We start from the raw sequence: 21,677 nt of genomic DNA, 5'->3' as shown, positions 1-21,677 counted from the left end.
ATGTTTCTCCTGCCAGCTGCATTCATTATTTTTCTTGAGAAAATCACTGCCTTGCTGACTATCCTGTTTTTTCCACCCACCTCTCCCTTTCCCTGGTCCAGGGTACAAAATATAATCTTACAGGATAAAAAAAAGAGGGTTAACACAGATAACAGACTCCAAGGGCCCACAGCTCAAACAGCTGCTATGAACTGTTTGTGCTTATAGCAAGTTTCATTGCAGGGCTTGTGGGTTTAATTCGTTCCTTTATTTGATTCCTTGCAGTCTAAAGTGAGCAGGATCGTTAGTCGGTGTTTGCTCCCTTGGTGCTTGCCTCATTTGTAAGGTGCAGAGGTAAAGTCGTGTGGAAAAAGCATGGTTTGCCCTCCCTGCCATCGCTCTCCCAAATGAGGCAGGTCTCCTGAAGTTAGGTTGTGAAGCAGTGATTTAAATCCCACTGAACGGCTTTCCCTCCTCTTCACATTGTGATCTCAGTACTGACTGACTAGTCCTCAGTAGTCAGCAGCATATATTCAGTAGGTCTGAATCAAACCCACAAAATTACGATGAAATTACAAAATAGCACTGAAAATTAATATACCTTGTTATTCTGGGAGTGTTTTTTCATTTTCCTGTCTCTATTTTTTTTTTTTTTTTAAGAAATGGTCCAGCTCTCCAGAGCATATGTCTGTAAGACATAATAAACCACTTTCTGAAATTTCAAGTTACCTAATTATTTTGGACTCTAGTGTAGGTTATCTCCCTTTCATAGCTCCCTGTCCTCTTGCGTGGCAATTTGATTCTTCCAACAACCTGCAAATAAGTCTTGTCCTATCCACCCCCTCACTACTTGCAAGTTTTCATCTCCTCTGCTTAACACATAAGTAGCATCATCTCTAGTCATTGTGTGGGTCCTGGGGTCTTCAGCTCTTCTCTGGCCTCGTAGTAGAGGGAGCATGTTTCTTTCCTCTAACTGGTTTTACTCCTCCTCTTAATCAAGATGGTGGTGAGAATCAGGACATAGAGAGCAGATTAATGTGAAGGAGAAAGAAAAACTGCTAGGCTTTCTGCCTTTTTCTGTCCCCCTCTATGGTTGCCTGTGAAAAATAAATTGTATCTTAGTTTGGTTCAGCCCCATTACATTTCCTACTCTTCCCTGAAATCAGAGAGGTAAGAAAATAAGTTGATTGTGTCCCAGTTCCTTTATTTTAAGGACAGTGTTTTTTTGTGGTACCTGTAAAATAGCTCTAGCCTCAGAAAAAAATTACATAGTTGTGAAAATGCTCTCTAGGATGGCAATCCTAGTTCTACTACTAACTTTTTAGCTGATGCTTTGCAGCTCTGTCCAGTCCTAATAAAGATCTGTGCTTGCACCTTAGTTACAGGGAGGAATTGAGAGAGGAGAGCTTGAAGCAAGCCAAGCTTTGCAGTGGTTGAGGACTGTTCAAGCAAGGACTATCACTGATGTCTATTACAGTCAATGCCTTGGTCTGGTGGACTCCAGTGTTTGCATGTGTGGGTGGGAACAGGATTATAAAGGGTTTGGGTGTTCTGTTTCAGTGGTGGATTGTTTTTTCTTTTTTATTTATCCAGTTTGTAAAACCAGAGTGGCTCATGGAACCAACTCTCATGAGGTGAGTTAAAATTTTTTGCAGTATTATTCCCCCTGGTTTGGCTGGTGATTTCCAATCCTGTAGTGGGTAGAATTACAGCTGTGCCCAAACATCTTTTTTTCCCCACTTCCCCCTCATTATTTTTTCCCCCCCATTATTTTTTCAAAAATCTGAAAATAAGTTAGCTATGACTTGAACCTCCTGTCATGCAAGTTATTTTTAGCAGTTTCTAGCTTCTCTCATATTGTTGCTTCTGGCAGTTTGTAGTCTCTGGTCAGCTTTGTCTGCAAGAAATCTCCTTCAGTCTCTCCTTTGGTAAGAATTCGCTAAATAAAGTTTCTGTCCCAGAAAGTTACTTTTCCAATATGTATGTGGTGCAGATGAGAAGTAGGTTTGTGCCTCAGATGGAGCAGCTGGCTCCTTTCCTTGAGGGGGGAAGGGAGTAACAAATAGAGATGGTTTCCAGGCAATGTTCAGTTGTAATAACACAGTGGGATCTGTGAGGAGAACAGGACTGTAGAACTTATCTGCCTTCCTGTAAGGCAATTGCAGCTAAAATGGTTGTATATTCCTGGAAGGAGTGCATTACCTATGAGACTAGTTTCCTCTAAATTTAAGTGAGTTGAGTCCCGTTTTAATTCTTTTCCATTTGTGCTTCCTGCCTTCCTGCTTACTGCAGATCAGTTTTGAGAATCCAGCCCTTGCTGCTGGCTCTCCTAACTCCTGGCTTCCTTTGTTAACAGCATGGCCATCAGTCCCAGCTGCTCTTGAAACATGCATGATGAGACATTGCTGCAATGTCTCTAAGAGCTGAAGACCCTGAAGTAAATTGTAAATCTGAGATGAGCAGAATGGCTATGGCTGAAATCTTGACTGACCAGCACTTCCTTTTAAAAATGTATTGAGATTTTTCAGGCAGGCCTTACCTTGGCTTATTTCACAAGCCAACAGACAGTCCTATTAGTTTGCTGGAGCAGCTGCTATAATTTTTTTGCTGTCATTCCTGAGAACACTCAGAGACTGGATTGTTAATGAATTTAACAATCCAATTTTCCTGCTGATTTTTCCGTCAAGAGTTCCTCTACAACTGTAAACTGAAATGCATGAACCTCTCAGTTCTTGTCCAGTTAGGCTTGGACTTTATTTCGCTGGTGAATCTTTCTTTGATCTTCGTTCATACAGTGCAGACACATCTAAGCCTCCTGCCAGAGCAAAAATTAGACTAAAATACAGCCATAGTCTGCACTTTATCATGGGAACTGATAACTAGAGCTTAGGGGGACCCCTGGAAAAAAGCCTGAAGTAGTAGTCACTTTTGGAGTCGCTGAGCTCTCAGGAGTGATCCAAAACTATATTTATGATCAGAGTGGAACTGTTTTGGAATTGCTTGTGGTCAGTCATTACAAAGGAAGCATAGGATAAATACTTGCTTACAGTACAGTCTGTCTAAAAGATGGAGCATAGGTCTAGAAGCAAGAAATTGTTGCCTATTTTATTAATGACTCCTTGTCTGGCTTTTGGTAAATCACTTCATTTTTTGTGGATATATTTCCAATGGAGATACTGAAACTAGAGCTGACCAGAAACCTGCTTTTTTTCATGAGATGGCTATTAAGTACTGGCTAACAGGGACAGCTTAAAGTGCAGGCTTGAGTTTAAGTTTGGTGTGTGAGTTTGGGTTTGGTGTGTGAGTTTGCCAGGCAAGGCTGGCAGATTCCACTTTCCTTATGTGAGTACATTCTGTTAAGGTGTTGTTGAGGTGGTGTCACTCTTTCTGTGGTTCTGCATGGCCTCTGCACTAGCAGTGGCCTCAGCAGCTCAGCACTTGACTCCCAGTTTGCTTGAGCAGAGATGATGGCTGGAAGTTGTGCTTCTTGGCTGCCAGTAAGTCAGAACATAACTAACCTTTGGTAAAGCTGCCATGAGAGACCCATTGCCTGAAGAAATGTATTCAGAATCTTTTTATCTGAGTATTTGAGCAGACAAGAAGGAAAAGGCAGAGAATCACTATGTATTGTGAGGCTGAATTCCTTATGGGTATTGTCAGTAAAAATCCTTGGTGCAAATGTTTTATTTTGCCTTCAAAAGCACTCTGCATTTATAATGAGAAGTGCTATTTGGAAATTATGATATCAAATATTGTACCCACGTTACTGCCAGACACAGCAGGTCTGTGCTAGATGACAAAGAACACAAGTGCACCCTGGAAGCAAATTCTTGGAGCTCTATTCATGCATGTTAAAAACCATGAGACATTGCAGTGAACCAGCATAACACAACACCACGGGAGTTTTATGGGTTGTGTGCTAGCCCATGGGGCTGCCAGCACAGAGCTTTGCAGAAGAGAGGCTTCACTTAGCTTCCTATAGTCCAAGTCAGTGCTGTGCTGAGAAGATAAACTCTGGCTTTCCACACTTCTAAAACAGCCTGAACCTGTTCATCTTATGTTTATTTGTGGGAATCAATTAACTAATAATGGAAGAGAACATTATAGGAAGAGCACAGTTCATGCCAGCATGATGTTGTACATACTATAGTGCCAACAATCCACACAAGAGGAGAAAGAGAACAATGTTTTTTGCCACCAGTAAGAGACAAATGAGGTATGATGTTATTGCTATGAATCATCTTGATGGATGATTCTGTCTGTTCTAGAAATTTCTTGCACAGGTTGTTACCAGTCACAAATTCACTCTGTGCTGTGTAATAGAGACAGCAAGAATATCAGCTGCAGGTAGGTATTGAATGCACACACTGACTTGAACTCAGAAAATGTTAATCTACTGAGTTATTGTGCATGTGTGCAGACAGTTACTTGATCATTCATAATGCTCAATAAATGCCTTCCTTTCCAGCATGTTTATTCCAGTGCCTTCAAGAGGACTATCTGTTTGGAGTAATGGGGTGAAACCAAGCAGGAAAATTGATAAGCCAGCATTTGTTAGCTGTAAGAACTACTAGAGTCTGAGAAATGTCCTTTGAATGGTGTGGGTGAAGCCCTGATGCTTAGTCTGTTGCAACTGGTTTGAACCAAATCAGGGGAATAGAGCTGTGAGGAAGAATTTGTGTAGTTAGTGCACAGAGCTGTTCCTTCTGTTGTTCTCATGATACAGGCTTGTATTCAATATAAACTTTGTCATCTGTGTTGGTGAGATATTTTACCCTTTTGCTGTACCTGCAGTTGCAGGAGCTTCCCAACTAAAGGCAGCAAATGAAATTGCTAAGAGCTGTGAAGAAATGAAAAGCTTCACTGCCAGTAGTGTTTGCAGAGCTGTGTGTCAGTAAAATTAAATATGATGAAATAGAGCAAGATGCAGAGAAGGAGATGTTCCCCCTTGTTGCTTGTCAGGTGTGGGTAAGCACGAAATTATTGCCAGAATTGTGCACAGCCATGTGTGTGTGTTTGCAGATGGCGATCATCTTCAACCAGGAAGGTCTCAAAGCTGTTCGCCCCCCCTGTGTCATTCAGAGTTTCATCAATCACAATGCTGTGCTCTATAAAGTTTTCGTGGTTGGGGAATCCTACACCGTGGTGAAAAGACCATCTTTAAAGAACTTCTCTGCAGGCATCTCAGGTACATAGCATTGATTTAAAAGAAAATGTCTGTTCTTGCAGCCTCAGCAGGAAAATATCTGTGAAAAAACTGCTGAAGTGAAGGCAGCTGGCTTGGACATACCATGCTTCCTCTTCTGTATTATTTCAATAGGAAGGGAGATAACTCACCTGCTCTGGAATATGCACGAATGGCATTCATATAGTAAATATTTATGCAATGGAAACCTGAGTCTTACCTGTTAGATACTGTTTTATGTCATGAAAGGGGGAGAGGGAGAGACATTCTCTCCTTTCACAGTAAGTTCACGTGTCATTTGTTCCGGAGTTTGTTTATAAATGTGCTTTGGAGAGAATTTCCTGGATTCCATCATTGCAGCACTTCCTCTCCCTATTTTTACCTTGAATATGTATGTGTTTTAAATTAAAGATCACTTGTGCTCTTCCCTAAATGAGCCTCCCCCTTCATGTGAGGCCAGTGTTGAAAATCTTGGTGGGAGATGTCCTTTGGTATTGTATTTGTCAGTGAGGAGGGTGAGTCTTCTGTATATCACTAGAGAGCAACACTTTAAGGGTTTTTGTTAAAGATTACTTTGATTTCCTTTATGATAAAAAACTCCTTTCCAGAAAACTGCATTCTATAGCCCACCAAAAGCATGAAAAATTAGCAGCACATGATCTGATAGCAATGGATAAATCCAGGAGGTGAGGAAAGGATCAAACTAGAGAAGGTGAATGAATAAATGCCAGATTTTTGTCACTTTTCTTAGGTTTTTTCTGCTAATCCTAGTATGTCCATGTATGCTCACCACTGCATTTCACACACTAGTGTGTATTTTGTTAGTATAGGTGTAGTAGGATGCTGGTAAAAGTTCTTGTCTGTAGCTATGTTGGGCTGTATTTACATTTAGATCTGCTCTATGTCCTGATCAAATTAAGTATGCCTGAATCTGTGTTCATATAAACTGTTAGGACAGTTGGTCTATACCTTTGCTGGAAGGGAACATTTTAAGGCACCTTTCTCAAAATGCCTTAACTAAAGCCTCACCTGTTAGTGTAAGACTTGAAAGTTGTCTGGAAGTGCACATCAAAATAAGTTTTGTTGGCAGATTAGGGTAAGTGACTCTTTCTCTCTTACCCACATCAGGAGAGTTTGAGGGGGCTGTGTCACGGGAACCTGACCTGGCAGATCTGATGGTTAAACAGATCTGGTGGCAGTGAGACACTGAAAGAGCTGAGTGTACAAGATCTTTCTAAACAAGAGGAAAGACAAGAAGTTGTTTGGTGGTCAGACTGCAGAGTGGACTTGGATTTGCTTTTCACAACTTTCCTGTCTTTATTGTATGTGGCCCTGAGGCTGCTCTTGAATGTCCAGTCAGAGACCAGCATAGCAGAAATATTCATGCTAGTGCCACCTGTGTGCTGAGACTTTGGTCCAGATGTTCTGTGCAGGTTGTCTCTATGATGCCATCAGTCTGCTGTAGTGGGAATCCTAAAGGGAGACATGGTGGGGGATTTCTTTCAGCCAATAAAATCTTCAGCACAGAGGAAGCAGAGTGGGAAGTGCTACTGTAATTCTCTCAATCGTTTCCTCTGTGTTTCAGTAGTGGCTTCTGTCACTTCAGAGTGTCTCCTGCATTCCTGTGGTGACTCCAAAAGAAGGACAGGTCCTGGCCACAATATGTATTGCTTTCTGCCATGGTGACAGTGCTCTGCCCAGGTTCACAGGGCTCTCAGTTTATCCTGGGTGCTACCAGCCTACTACCTGCAGTGATTGCATCTTCTCCCTTCTATCACGCACCTTCCCCTTGGAACTGTCACTTTAAGTATAGCACATTAGTAAAACTTAACTTAATTATCTGATTGAACTTAGTTAATTTGCTCTGGTGAAGGAAGGAAAACTGATTTCTGTTCACTCAGTGCGTGATTCTGTTTATCTGTTATTATTTATTCTGTTTATGGTCTGGGACCCGTGGGTGATGTGTCAGTGGATCCCTGCCTGTGCAGGCAGCGCAGTGCCAGCAGGCAGGACAGCCCTGTGGGTGGGGTGGATGGTTGAGACCAGGACGAGATTTATGGCCTGCACTGCCACCTACTGTTCTTGCACTATTCCTTTGGAAATTACAGTCTGGTATAAAGTTATTTACAACCTGTTTTTAATTGCAGACAGAGAATCAATATTTTTCAACAGCCACAATGTTTCCAAACCAGAGTCCTCATCTGTCTTAACAGCGGTAAGTACACTTGGTCTTTTTCCCTCTAGTGCAGCTGCAAACTTATCTAATCCTTTCTTATGGACGTGTTAGAAGCTAGTGACTCTCTTTCACAAGCTGTCTGCTTCTGTGTTGCAGGCTGAGGTCTGTTTGGTACCACGAACCAGCATGACTGTGTCCCACTCTGGTTTTCCTTACCGAGCTCCGGTGAGGAAGAACTTGTAGCAGGGATGTGCTACTTACCAAACTACACAGGGCTAATCTAGGCAAAGGGAAGAAGGAGATTCTGAATTCAAACACCTGCCTTTTTCCTATCCAGAGAGATTAATAAGCATAAATCATCCTTCTAGGACTCAGTTCTGTGAGGAAAGACAAACTATGAAAATTAAAGCATAGAAATTGTGTTGGCACAAGGCCACAGAGGGCCAGTAGTTGTCTGCTATGTGAGCATGCCCAAGCTGTTACCATGGGACCATTTCTGGATGTCCTTCAAGACCAGCAGTGCCAGCACACTGCACAGTTTCATGCTGGCATCACCAGTCCTTTTAATAAGATTTGGACATATGAATCCTAACAAGTTCTTGGGCACTTGGCTACTGAGAAAGTCACTTTACAGCACTGGGTCCTTTCAATCTCTTGAGTCTTGGGATTCTTTTCTGTTTCACAAGCTCTACTGGGGACTAGTTTCATATTTGATTTTGAATTTTGTGTAAAACACTAGTAGGCATGGCAAATATTAAACCTGTAATTGTGCTAGTCACAAGTCCTTTTGTGGTTATGTTGAGGGAGAAGCCATTACTAAAAATTTCCTTTCAAACTTAGGGAATGTACTCCTGTGGTTTACCTGCCATCTCACTCATACATATACTTACTCCAGTCATGCTTCTGCAGGCATAACAGCATACTTTTGCTATGTAATGTTGTTTAAAAAGTGAAGAGTGCGTAAGTAACCTCTAGTCATAAGTAACCTGAGTCACTCAATAAATACTTACAAAATAATTTGTACATGAAAACCCTAAATAATGAAAGGTATGCTCTGCCCTTAAGATATCAGCTGAGTTGTATTGTATGACTCAGATTAAAGTAACAGCAGGAGTCTATCCTGTCAGCTCTTTAACATAGACCTTGTTCTACACTGAAATAATAATGATAGTCAGAACTTTTGCAGCACAGGGTTAAATATGCCACCTGTATATGTTTTTTTAAGGTGCAGATCTAGTACTTAAAATAAGAGTCTGATTCTCCATTCATTCCTACACTGCTTGCTTCTATAGGTTCGCCAGTATGAAGAGGAAGAGCTAGATGCTTTAGAGCAGATGAATTTCCAATTTAGGAAGGATTTTGAATAATGAAAGCAGTTTCTCTTTGGTGTCTTTCTTGATTTCATGCCACTGGTTCTCTGCAATTAGATTTGTTGAATATGCACCTGGAAACTTCTGAAAATCAATCTTTCCACTAAAAAGGCTGTTTCAGAGTCCCTTAGTAATGTGCCTTTTTCCATTGTAGCTGGATAAAATTGAAGGAGTATTTGAGCGGCCAAATGATGACGTCATCAGGGAAATCTCTAAAGCGCTGCGGCAAGCTCTGGGAGTTTCCCTCTTTGGAATTGACATCATCATTAACAATCAGACTGGGCAGCATGCAGTAATTGACATAAATGCATTCCCAGGTAAGACAGGCCTTTCCTCTCCTGCTTTGAGGAACAAGTTTTACTGCTGTTGTCTCATGTTGCTTCCCAGGCTGGGGGTGGGACAGCAGCAGCCAGATGGTTTTGAGATCAAATACAGGTCAGTCTGGGGTGGGAAGATCCCTAATCTAGATATGGAATTTGCAACTGAAGTATTAGCTCTTAGGAGAAATGGTCAGATTTTAGTGGCCAGTTGTAACATAGTTGTTGTGCTGTCCTGTGCAAAGGAGGACTCAAGAACTGCAGTGTGTGTGCTGAGACCTTGCCTTTCTGGGCCTAGCCTTCATCTGAAATGAAAAGAATACTATATTCTATTTTAGAAGGGCCTTTAAATATTACTACTTTTTTTTTTTTTTTCACTTTGTACCATTAAGAAAAATGAGGGGGTGGAAGCAACAAACTGTTCCCTTGAAAATTTCTTCCTGTGCAAATTGATTCCCCACAAAAAGACATTTGTGCACAAAAGCAATAGCAGTAATCTGAGGATGATAAAATTGTAGGTGCACAGAAGTTGCTGGAGACAGTTAGTGTCCTTGCAGGTTCTCATAAGTGTGTCCTGGAGTGAAAGGATGGTTTAGAGCGTGGAAGGGTGGGTAAATTTGTCTTCCATGTTTTCTAGTGCAACATATGTCTTGGAAACAACTAAACAAGCTTCTCGATCACCAGAATTGTTGAAAGGAGTTGTAAGTGTGAATAAGGGTGAGGCAGTAATGGTCTATCACTTGTGCTAAATTCAGTAGTCTAACCCAGGAAAAGAATACACCATCTCATTTGATGCTGTTTTGCAGGGTGTTTTTCTCTCTGAGAATGTCCTCTCATTACCTGAATGGAGGTGTTTGTTTCCAGGGACTTACACAGGCTGTTGTGTAGTTTCTTTAACCTGTCATTGAAGACTTTAAGTTTTCAGTATGGCTGTGGTGTCTTTATGTCTTGTCCTGAGCTCCCAAACTTCTTAGATTTTCAAATCAGGTCCTCATTCCTACTGCCCTATAGTGCCTTGTCTGTCTGTCTCCACAGTGCCTGGCTTCCTCTTAAAACTCAGCTCTGCTGTTCTGAGGTCACTTCCCAGCATGGTTGTACCACGTGGTGTTATGCAATTTGCAGACCTGTGAAAACACTCTTCTGCCCAGGGCAGTGAAACAACCTAAATTGGGTGTTAGATGGAGCCATATCAGTTTTATAAATAGGATTATGTTTTAGACAGTGAGTCTTGAAGCAAGTGATACAGGACATTCTTTTGCAATCCTGTATCCTGCATTTTGTTTTGGTGCTTTATGTTTTCAGTTTGGGGTGGTTTTTTTCAAGTATTATTTTGGATTTGGTACTTTGCACAGACTGAAATTCTCCTTTTCTTGAAATGTTGAAAGGTCCACATTGGGGAACAGCAATGTGGCAGACATATATTTAGAGAGGACCAATGTTTTCTTGTTGTCACTTAAGTTTGCAGAACTGCTCTGCTGTGCTTCTGACCTAAGGCAATAGTTTTCAGTATTCAGCCCAAGTCCTGTGCTTCAGTCTGCAAAGTAATTTGTCTTTGAAGGGACTTTGAATTAATAGTGTTTTAGTCCTTGCAGGAGACTTGAGAGCACAGGGAAGTCTCTTATGCACTGATCTACACTGTCTCACACAGCAGTTTTTTTGGTGGTGAACATATGGGTTGTGATGGAAACTACTGACTTTATCACCATGGGATAGGTTGAAGACCAGTTGGAGAAAAACTAGAGGATAGCAGCAGGGCCCAGACTTACAGAAGAGAAGGCAGGGGAGAGAAAAATCTGGCTTCAGATTTGTAAAAGGTAGCAGAACTGAGATGAGCCATATTCTCAAGGTCTGCTGAGGTCAGAGAAGCAGCAGTGGGGTAAAATGCAACACAAGCAAACTTACATCTCAGCACAAAATACACTGTTGCTCAAAAGCATGTTCAGCACAGCTAACTGCAATTCCCACCAAGGACCCCTATGATTAAAGCCTGAAAAGTTACAATGATTGACTTCATTGACAGAGCCAGCACCTTCCTGGTGAGAAGTTCAAACTCAGCCCAGCTCAAAAGAGTCACCAGTGGGCTGCATCAGCAGTGGGATCTCCCTGTTCCTGTGCAGTGCAATCCCAGGAAAGTGCCCTTCCTTGCTTTTTTTCCTTAAATCATTGTAGCCTTCAAGAGTTGTAATAGAGCCAAACTGGAGGCAACCCTCCTGGGCATTATCTCTGCACCAATGCTTAGAAGAAGGAAGTGGAAGTGATGGCCTTTAAACAGTATTCACAGCCTCTTTCATGGAACTCAGGCCATGGCTTGGGGCCAAGCCTGACCAAAGCCTTGCCCAGAGCTTGCTGCCTTTCTTGTGTGCTGTCTTCCTTGTTTACTGGGCTTGAAGCTCATTTGAACCTGCCACTCCACAGGTGTCATCTGAGACAAGTTTAATGACAGAATTGAAAGCAGGTGTACCTGTAGGAGGATGTTGTCTGTTATCTGCTCCATTAGCACCAGCAACTCTTCAAAAAGATTTTAAAGATAAATGTCTGAAAGGCCTATTGTGTGTTTTGTTCTGTGGGGAACTACTGGTACTATATTTAGTTACCAGCTGAGATATTGAGCAGTAGGCACAGTCACGTAGCGTGTGGGAGTCATGTTTGTCTGACCTCAGATAAGTGAGAGAAAAGGTTCCATGTAGCCTGCTGTCCTGTGGTTGTGGCTGAGCTCAGCCAGCCCCAGCAGCTGCAGGCTATCACCATGCAGGTGAACTGCTGCCTCTGGTGAATCTGCATGGTAGCTGGGAGCATCAAATCTGAACGTGCATTTTGTGTTTGTAAAAACATTGCTGTAAATGCAGGATATGGGCTGTCCATTTCTTTCTGACCAGGAAAAACACAGAAAAATTGAGTGTGCCAGATAAGGGAGAGTCTCTGAAAAATCAGGCAGATAGCATCTGTAATACTTGCTTGAAAATGCTCATAGCCTTTTCTTGCCTCCACCAAAGCTCACAGAGGTGGGCACCTGTTTACAGATGCATTGCTGATTGGTCATCTTTCCTATCCATGCTCAGCCAGAGGACTCTGGAGACTGTTCTCAGTATAGCAGAATTCAGGCATTTCCAAAACTGTTTCAAGTGGGCAGTGCTAGAATAGCACCTGCTGGAGCATGATTCATGCTAGTTATGTTTTAGGCATGCAAAAGTTATATCCTCCCACTGATTCCCTGTGTGACACGAATCCCAAATTCACTGCCAGTAGTTTCTGAAGGTGTAATTTAATCTGCACTTCTTGATTTTGTTATCATTGCAGCACAGTGGTGTCCCACAACTGACTAGTTTGAGAAGCATACAGGAGCCCTAGGTGAGCCAAGTGAGGCAATACCCACAGTTTGCAGCCTTCCCAGGTGTCCTGTGATCCAAGGGTTGAGACAGCTAATTCTCTTCCTCCCTTCCTTGTTTATTTTTTTTTTTTTGCAAGTTTGTGAACTTTCTTCTGAGTGACCAGGCAGAATTACTTGGGTGTTTCCCCTCAGTGTGCAGAGGCCTTGCACAGACAGAGCCTGCCTGTTATATACAGCTTCCTTTCACCAACATCTGCTGATTTCAGGACAGAATAATTGGCCATCTTATTCCTATTAAATATTTAAAGCAACTTCTTTGTGTGTTTACCAGGTGCCCTCCTCCAAGGCTAGTTTGTTTTCATTGAGCAGACACAGAACACTCTGGGGTACTATGGATCTCCTCTCTGAATATTAAAGCTGTTACTATGGAGATGGCTTATTCCTGGGGTGTTGGAAGCGCTCTGAGTAGATTTGAAGGCTAATCCCATGGCTTTTACATAAGCAAGAAAGCGTAACAAGCACTTCTGTCCAAGGGCTGGAGATCCTGTTCTGGGTCCCATGGCCAGCCCTAGGAGTTCTAGTTGCCCCCTGCTGACCAGTGGATTATCGTGGGGGGCACTGGGAAACTTGGTGTTTTGAAATGAGAGATTTGTTTGGCAAATCCCTTCAAGGGCCTCTGAGAAAGGAAAACTGCGAGCTGTTGTCTCACACTGCTGATGTTTTATGTGACCTGTTAAGTAACTGAAGAATCGGGACCAAGTGCAATAAAATCCAAAGTAATGTAACAGCCTAAATAAGAGTTAAGTGGTTGGCATATGGTTTGTAAATACACCATACAATCCCCATGTTTATTATAGGTGAAATTATAGTCTTAGTTTACGTTTTCCAGGAATTTGGGGTTTTTTATTGCCTAAGGAAATACTTCTTTACAGGAGAATGGAAATTAAAATTGAATTAATTATGGATCTGATGAACTCTTCTGCCCAATAATTACATCACTAAAAGTGTTTTAAAGTATGCATTTACTTTGTGGTCTCTGGTTCTGCTCATGCGCTGCTGTTTGAATGTCTGCTATTCACATGGGTCTTTTAAACCTACTTACTGCTTCAGTCTCCTGTATTATTACCAGATCACTTCCAGAATACTTTTATAGACATTTTAAAACTATCAGCCTATTCCATTAAATAACATTGAATTACATATGTCACCTCTAGATGCTAAGGCAAACTGATAACAATTTTAGGTAATGCAGTAGCAGTTAAGATCCATTTCAGGACATTGTACCCATATGTTGCATGTCTGGTTCAATTTTAAAATGAAATGCAATGATAAAGCTGTGCCTGTAGCAGAGTGTTTAAAATAGATCCAGAAGCTCTGTACACCTGCCACCCTTTGTGTCACCAAAAATGTCATGTCTACAGGTATTTGAGCAACTGTTTTAACCAGGAAATTTGTTATTAAACTGCATTGTAAATTGTCTGGAATCACTTAACAGAATGTGCAGAAAGGTGGTTTCAGTACCAAAGTAAATGATTGATGTTTCTATCAAATACTGTGTCATTGATACACATTTCCTGTCCCTCTGGTGTTTATTCAGACATTGCAGCAAACCCGTTTTAAGTGTCAGGTTAGGTTAGATGAGCATCACATCACTTCTTGCTCAGTGGGAAGCTGCCTTTTCTGTGGAGTATAAAGCCAGCCCTGCTGTCCTCTGAGGTTTCCCTAACTGAGGGTATTGCTGGGCAAATTCTGGAGAGGGTCCAGACCCACAAGGAAGCTCTGCATTAGAGCTACTTGCTATAGTAAACCTGGAAATGGTATGGAAAAAATCAGCATTATACCAAAGAGTTTGTAACTTGGTAATAAATGATAGAATATACCTAAAGGTACATCTGCATATATATACTTGGGAGGAAAAAGTAGCAGCAAATCTGAAAGTCAATTGTTTTTCTCATTGGAAAAACACTTTTATCGCAAGAGTCTCCATTCCTTTTTATGCTAATCTGCTTCTGCTGTTACTTAAAATGATGTCATGGAGAAAGCCTTATTTTTATTAGTTTTATTATCAGCTTTTTTATGATCAGTGGAGGGCAAGGACACTCCAAGAAACAAACTGTTAAAAGAAGCCTGTCAAAGAACCTAAGGAAATTACTTACTTGCCTTTTTTTCTCTCCTTCATTTTTTTCTCTTTTCAGGTTATGAGGGTGTTTCTGAATTTTTCACAGATCTGCTGAACCACATAGCTGCTGTCCTGCAGGGTCAGGTACCTGAGGTGACCCAGCTAAACCGCAGCAAGCTGCTGGCAGAGCAGAGCGCTGGGATCATGGACGAGCGGATATGCTGTGCTAGCACAGGCTGCCTCAGCGTCATGGGAAAAGACTCCTGGATTGTGGAGAGCGAGACCAACAGCTCAGTAAAACTGCAGCACCAGAGACTAGGCTGCAACTCTGCAGTGTCCCCCAGCTTCCAGCAGCACTGCGTCGCCACATTGGCAACAAAAGCCTCTTCTCAATAACTTGCCAATGCCGTGGACTGAGAAAAAGCCCCAGGGATACAAATTGTGGTCCCAGAACCAGATCAGGCTTTAACAATACAATTGACAAAAAAATGGGAAAAAATCCCCACCATAAAACACAACACAAAAAAGGAAAATAAAAAAAACTTTCCATTTGATTTAATCTAATTTGCTGATGAAACGGACTGAAAGGGGAAGAGCGAAAAAGTGATCCAAATCCATTTCATCAGATTCCAGTTGCAAATTTGTAGTGAGTTTACACACACGTGTTTTAACACTAGTCCTTTCATTGTGGGAGGGTTGCTCTTTCATTTCTATTGTTCTTTGTAATCACTGGTGACCAGCATTTTAAAATCGGACCTCATGGTGTCAAGAAGATAATAATGTTGAAATGCAGTGTCTGAATGTAACAGTGCTAGAGATTTTTGCCTAAAAAACTCCCCATTCCTCTTTTTTCCAGGTAGGCCATTGCATAAGAAAGCTAAGACAACTTCAGTATCACTAAACCAAATCTCTTGAAATGTTGACCAGGCATGATGTTGGCAGGTAGCTTGCTGTGAAGCTGCTGCACTTTGAGTAGGACAGAGCAGCTTGCTTTTTTCAGGGCACAGAACCGAGGTGACCACCCCTGTTCCAGCTTTGCAGTTCTCCCCCCAGGCCTCACTGCTTCACTCAAATCATCTTCTAACCACGCTTGCCAACAGCAACACATTTCACCCAGAGAAGGTGCCAGTATTTAGGCTGGGTCATTTAGTAGATTAAATAACATGCTTTCAATTGTCTGCTAGTGCTGAAATCCTAGAAGAGTTAATGGGAGCAGCTCGTCTCTTGAGCAGGGAGTTTAATTCTCCCTCCACTGCTTTTGTGAGCACTCTGGGACAGCTCTAGGAAAAGGCTGGCAGAGCTCTGCATTTTCCTTGGAGCAGCACACCTGACCTGGGTATTCTGAGGGGTAACAGTCGCTGCCTTCCATGCTGTTGTACATTTTTTTCTGTAAAATAGAAACAAAATTGTGTACCTTCATATAAGGTAGAAGTAAGTACAGGACAGCTCTAACTTGGAGACCCCATTACTTTGTTGCAAGCTGCTAAGCGAGGCCATATGGTAATTTACAACAGTGCTTTATACTATTTGTAAACTATAGCACAGCCAATTTCTATCTTTTGAGATATATTCTAGTTTGGCAGCATCTTCTGCTGTTCAGAATTCCTGCAACTTTTGCCAGTTCTGAACACTATATTGGAAATATCCAAGTGCTAAGAACAGAAACACTACTTTGGTAGAAGTGGCCTTCTCTTCCCCTTATTAGCCCTAAAATATTTTTAAGAAGGGTGGTGTTGAGAAAAATTCCTTAGTTAAGCTCTAGCTTGCAAATACAGGAATTTCTGTCTTTTCTATAGCACATGTTCATAAAGCATCTGTCACTGCAGCATTTAATACCAGTTTGGTTGGTATCATGTGTTAGATGGCTACTCAAAAGGAAAGGATCTAGAATTTAAAGCCCAGGTAGATTGGGTTTAAAGAGGATTAAACTGTGTAAAAGATGTCACCACCCTACCTGTTGGTACCAGTCCTAGAGAGGAAAAAGTTTTGAAGAGTCTTATGTAGCAGTTCTTTTATGTAAACAATGCTTTTTCCGTAGGAGAGATTGGTCTTCTTCCAAAACGCCATTCTTGGGAACTTCCTGTAGCCAGGATTGAATTTTTCAGGATGATTTACATAATAGAAGATAATTCCACTTCCAGAGGGATTACTAACTTTAAAATATTTCTATAGGGACTGGAAGAATTATTATGAGTGTGGTATCAGTCAGATCCCAGGGTGCACATAAGCACAGCCAACTTCCTCAAGTGCTGCAGCTCTGTTCTGAGCTGGGCACCCCTCAGAACCCTTGTGTGCTTTGAGGCTGCTGGATCCCGTGTTGTCTGCAGCTCGGATGGCTGTGTGTGAGTGAGTCAGATGTACATAGGTATGGGTTTATAAAATTATTCATGATAGACCAAACTTTCATAAAGCCATGACTAAAATAAAATTGTCATCTACAGTTTGGGGTTTGTTTTAGTTTGTTTAAAATAAAAAGTGTTTTTATCTTACACGTGTAACAAAAGATGCCCTCAGGAAGGAACTTGCCAGTGCATATTTTTGTATGGTACTTTCTTGTAACCAGCTGGTGGAGTGTTTGTAGACTTGCCTATTGCTCCCTTTATTACAATGGCTTGGGCTTTTTTTGGTTTTTTGGGTTTTATTTCTTTAACTGGGTGGTGGGGATGAAGCAATGATGTTAGAACTGGGTTACTGACTCAAGACCTTTCAAACTAAGTATGTTTACATGAATCTGAGTGTTGGATCCAGTGGAAATGTCTGTATGCTGTTTCCTAGTTAGAACATCAAATAAGGATTTTATTTTCCTGGCTGCCTTCTGAATTTTGGTTGGCCTATTTTGCACTGCTTTTTTTCTCCAAAATAAACTACTGAAATATAATTGTGCATTTTAAACTTGTTTACAAATGATTGTTAGAAGTTTATTTTGTAATTCTCTGAATGCTTGCAGAAATACTATATTTAAATATTACTCTAGACCTTGGCAGTAACTAGAAAACAAGTTTAGGTCATTGGTGTGATCAGTGACATTTTTCCCATAGTCTGTAATTTATTTTTTATTTATCGAATGTATTGGTATCACTTTAATTTACCAGGTGCAGTTATGCAGGTACCTGTTGTGATGTGGCATTACAATAGAGTTTTGACATAAATTACCATGCATTTGCTGTACTACTATATTTCCTTGCAGAAATTAAGGTAATGGCTCATGTACTAGAATGTTGCTAAATCACAGAGGCAAATTGGGAGACCAATTTGTATAAGCCAAAACTGTAAATTACCAAGTATCCAGACATACAATTACGTTCTTGCAAAATATTTGAGCATGAGTATGTTATTAAGCTTGTGCTAAAGTGCTTTTCTGAATTGCTGCCTCATTTGGTAAGTTCAGGATAGTTTTGATTTAAGATAAGCTTCACAGTAAGTTAGTTAATATTCTGTAGTCTTGTCTTTCTTTGTAAAAGTAGAGGAGTGTAGTAACATTAGACCATACCAGAATGCCCTTGCTCTTAAAATTGCAGACAATCTGAGGAGATTTTCCATAATGTCTGTTTGAATTCTTTTTATTGTGGGTTAGAAAAAGATCATTTTGTGTTTTCAAAGGCATAGCTGTTACTGCTGTGCTGATGGGAGCAATTGTATTAAAATTACATGGTCACCAGTTAGCTTTATAGGGAATTATTACTGTTCTGCTTCACTCTTTGAAATCCACAAGAACACCATTAGCTTGACTGGAATTTCTCCAGGTTTTGTGTCAGCATGATGGAGATGAGACTCTGGTTTCCACTGAAATTATGTCATTAGCTTTCCCTCATGAAGAGAACTTGAGTGGTATTACTGCTGCCTGTGATATATAGTCACCCTCTTCTCCCTCCAACTGACTTGGCCGCATTGTGCCTGATTCTGTAGCCTGTGCCAGAACATCTGATCATTATGTGAAAGCCAACTGCAGAAATGCAGCCAAACCATCAGCATCAGTGGTAGCACTTGTGGTTTGTGCAATGCAGAACCACTGGGCCAGTGATGTTTTGCCTTTGGTTGAAGTGTCTGGCTGTACAGCCTTTGTGCTGAGTGCTGATCAGCTGAGGAGCCCTGGGCTGGGCTGGTTGATAAGTTGGATAGATTCATTGTTACTGTTCAGTTACTATACTATGTTAAAGCTGTTTAAAGATCCCCACCCTCAATGTGGGAACATTTCTACAAAGGAGGTCTGCAGCAGGTTGCACGGACGGAAATCTACCAGTTTAATTTGTTCTCATTGAAGATGATTACAAGCTAAGAAACTAACCCAGAGACATCAAGAGATAATGAGGATTGCTCGAGATAAAGCCTCATGTTTTCTAGATTAACTGTGGGCAGTGTCCAGACAGGGAACAACCAGGTGAAGTGGTTAGATAATAGAGGCAGAGCACAGTTCAAATGCAACAGGACTAAATGGGGCCAGAGGTGTTGGAATTGCCTAGCAAAAAAGAGCAAAACAGGAAAAATGTTCCTGTTGTTTTAATCCAATTTTAAAAATCCAGACTTATCAGTTCTTAGACTAACACTGATTTCCTCAAGTCTTTGCATGGCAGCAGTGACAAGTGAGTCAGGCTTTTCTGCACTAACTTCTAGCCTTGCCTTCCACAGCTGAGCAGAAAATCTTGGATTTTGGTTTTTTAGTAAACAGAGTCTGAGTTTGTAGCAGTCTCCCCATGCACACACTTGTGGGAGTTCACTTGCATTACCCTGCTAATTTTTCCCCCTCTCTCCTTTTTAGTAAGAGATGTATTGATTTCTGTATTCAGTATACAATTACTTTATTGTGTGTATTTCGTAATTAGGAATATGTGAAAATGCTTTGTGTAGATTAAAATATTTCCTTTAATATGATCTCCTCTCGCTTTCATAGAAAAATGGACATACCATTGCAGATCACATTGCTGATTTTATTTGTAATATTGCTTTAATATCTATTTCAGAGGAATGTAACCTCCAGAAAAGTATTTCCCACATCTTTACTACCTTCCCTTTCACTGATCACCCTATATGGATCCAGGCCATCAGCACTTGAGCTTTTGATGGGTTTCATATCCTCCATGGATTCTGTCATATTTACATGGCCACAAAAGTTACTTGAGATGGTTGAAGTTTGGGAGGATCCAGGCATAAACAGAGATGTTGGAGCAATTCCTCAGCAACACAAGCACAGTAGCATTTGTAGCAAGCAAAGGGAATTGGTTTTGCTCTGTGTGTGCAGGTGGCTCTTGGGGTCTGGTCCACCCTGCTCTTGGGGCAGCTTGCCTGTGGAGGTAAAAAAATCCATTGAGAGAAAAACATCCTTTTTCTGTGATGCAGAAGGAAGGCAGGGAGGGTAGGGCTTGGGAGTAAAATCCTGGCCAGTGGACATCATGGTACCAGTTGTCCAGAATTTCACTCTGTGGTTTTTAATAGCAATCTGGGGTGATGTTTTCTTCCTCTCCATTATTCTTACCCTGAATCCAGTAGGGCTGATGATAGCAAATGCCTGTGGCCCACACGAACTCATTAGCAGGTGACCTTACCCAGCATGTCATGAGTTTGCAGAGGGCTCCCGATGTGTTGGGAAGTTTTTGTTGATGGCCAGGAAATCTCATGAAACTCCAAAAATAGCTGAAACAGCAAATGGAGTTCATGAAAATCAGGTCTTCCTCTTCAGCATTTTTAAAGAAACTCACGTTTTATTTCTTCCTTCATTCTTTACACAGTAGTTTTAGATATAAATTATTTTAACTTTTTCCTTTTTGTGTGAAAAGTCATATATACATATATAAAGTTATTAAAAGGTTGAGAATATGTTGAGTATAAAATAGTGACTTCTTTGTTTCAGATGTTAGCAGCCCCTAAAAATGAGTTGTTTATCCTCTTGTAAAGTCAGTGCTGTAAAAAAATATTGAAAAATAAAAGATGTGTTAGATGTATCTTTTATCATTTATTTCTGATTCAGTATTTGATACAGCTTGTGTATACCCTTGTGACAACCACATACTAAAAACACTGTCGTTCTTAATATGGAGTAACAACAATTCCTTGGGATCCCAACAATTGTGAGAGAATTAGCCCTCTGGGTGTGAACAGTGTTGGGTATTGTCCTTCAGTCTCCAGCACTCCTTCCTGCCCGAGCACGGCTGAATCTCGGGGACCACTGTGTGCGTGTGCTCAGTTCCACAAGGTCATTGGTATCTGTGTTCAAATCCAGCTGTACAGTGTCAACAGGTGTGTCTTGTGATTCGCTTCAGCCTGGTTCACTGATTTCTGAAACATAATTCCCATTTTGTACTTAAATTTGTATAGAATTATATAAACCCTAAAAAGAACATGGCTTACTGTAAAAACCAGAATACTTGCTATTTGGCGTCTTCAGTTGCATGACTGATCAGATCAGACAGTGGAGATGGTGCTTTCATCTAACAGCATTCATTTCAGTGGTAATATATTAATTTCTTTTTGTTTGCCATACACCTATTTTGGACAATGTTTTGGTTTCAACAGTAAAGCAATATGCAGTAGGTATTGTGGCATTATCTCTGTAATTGTTTTGAAGAGGGAGTTGTCCCTTTCCAACACATAATGAAAATAAATGCCTTATAACAAGTTGTAGTTTGCTTCCTCTTTCTGATGGATAGGGCAGTGAGGTGAGCAGTTCATTGGGGGAGGCTTGTTTTCATGGGAATACAATGTTCACATCCTTTCCAAGTGCAGTTGTTTGCAGCCCCACGCTCAGGCCTTGAACACCATATTTCCATCTGAAGAAAGTCCTTGGATCACAAATATTTGTGATTATTTGAATATCCAATTAAGGCAGTATTTACAGTAGCTCCGTCAAGTAACATTACTTTTCCTCTTGTTGATTTTGTGTCAGGTATGGACAATTTCTTTCTGCTGCTGCCATCTTTTGAGAAAAAAAAACTGTCTAACTCCTTTGGATGTGGCTGCATTTCTGTGAGGGTTATTTGGTTTTTTGGGTTTGGGGTTGGGTTTTTTTTGTTTGTTTTGGTAGAGATGTGGTGAGGGTCTGAGGGTTTCTGTGAATTTGTGACATGTAGGCCTGTGTTGGCAAGGAGTTGCATGGGTGCTGCTACTGGCAGTCTCACCAAAAAAAAAGGGAGAAACTAAATCATAAAATATGTCGAGTTGGAGGCAACTTATCAGGATCATCAAGTCCAACCTCTGGCCTGCACAAGACAC

General features: G+C 41.1%; 1 protein-coding gene across 4 annotated transcripts in view; it reads left to right on the top strand.

The window, feature by feature from the left end:
* ITPK1 (inositol-tetrakisphosphate 1-kinase) overlaps positions 1 to 21,083 on the top strand; it is a 137,538-nt gene extending 116,455 nt beyond the window's left edge. For all 4 annotated transcript variants that reach the window (XM_079308139.1, XM_079308140.1, XM_079308137.1 and 1 more), the window contains exons 7-11: positions 1,573 to 1,613; positions 5,002 to 5,167; positions 7,312 to 7,379; positions 8,865 to 9,027; positions 14,551 to 21,083. In XM_079308139.1, coding sequence (XP_079164265.1) covers positions 1,573 to 1,613; positions 5,002 to 5,167; positions 7,312 to 7,379; positions 8,865 to 9,027; positions 14,551 to 14,870 — 758 coding nt within the window. In that variant the 3' untranslated portion in view covers positions 14,871 to 21,083. The remainder of the gene's footprint in view (positions 1 to 1,572; positions 1,614 to 5,001; positions 5,168 to 7,311; positions 7,380 to 8,864; positions 9,028 to 14,550) is intronic.
* Positions 21,084 to 21,677: the final 594 nt, after the last annotated feature.

This window comes from Erithacus rubecula, assembly GCF_903797595.1.
Source record: "Erithacus rubecula genome assembly, chromosome: 6".
In the NCBI taxonomy this organism is placed as follows: Eukaryota; Metazoa; Chordata; class Aves; order Passeriformes; family Muscicapidae; genus Erithacus; species Erithacus rubecula.
Note: the sequence above shows the minus strand (reverse complement) of the source record. Positions and strands in the feature narration are given on the sequence as shown.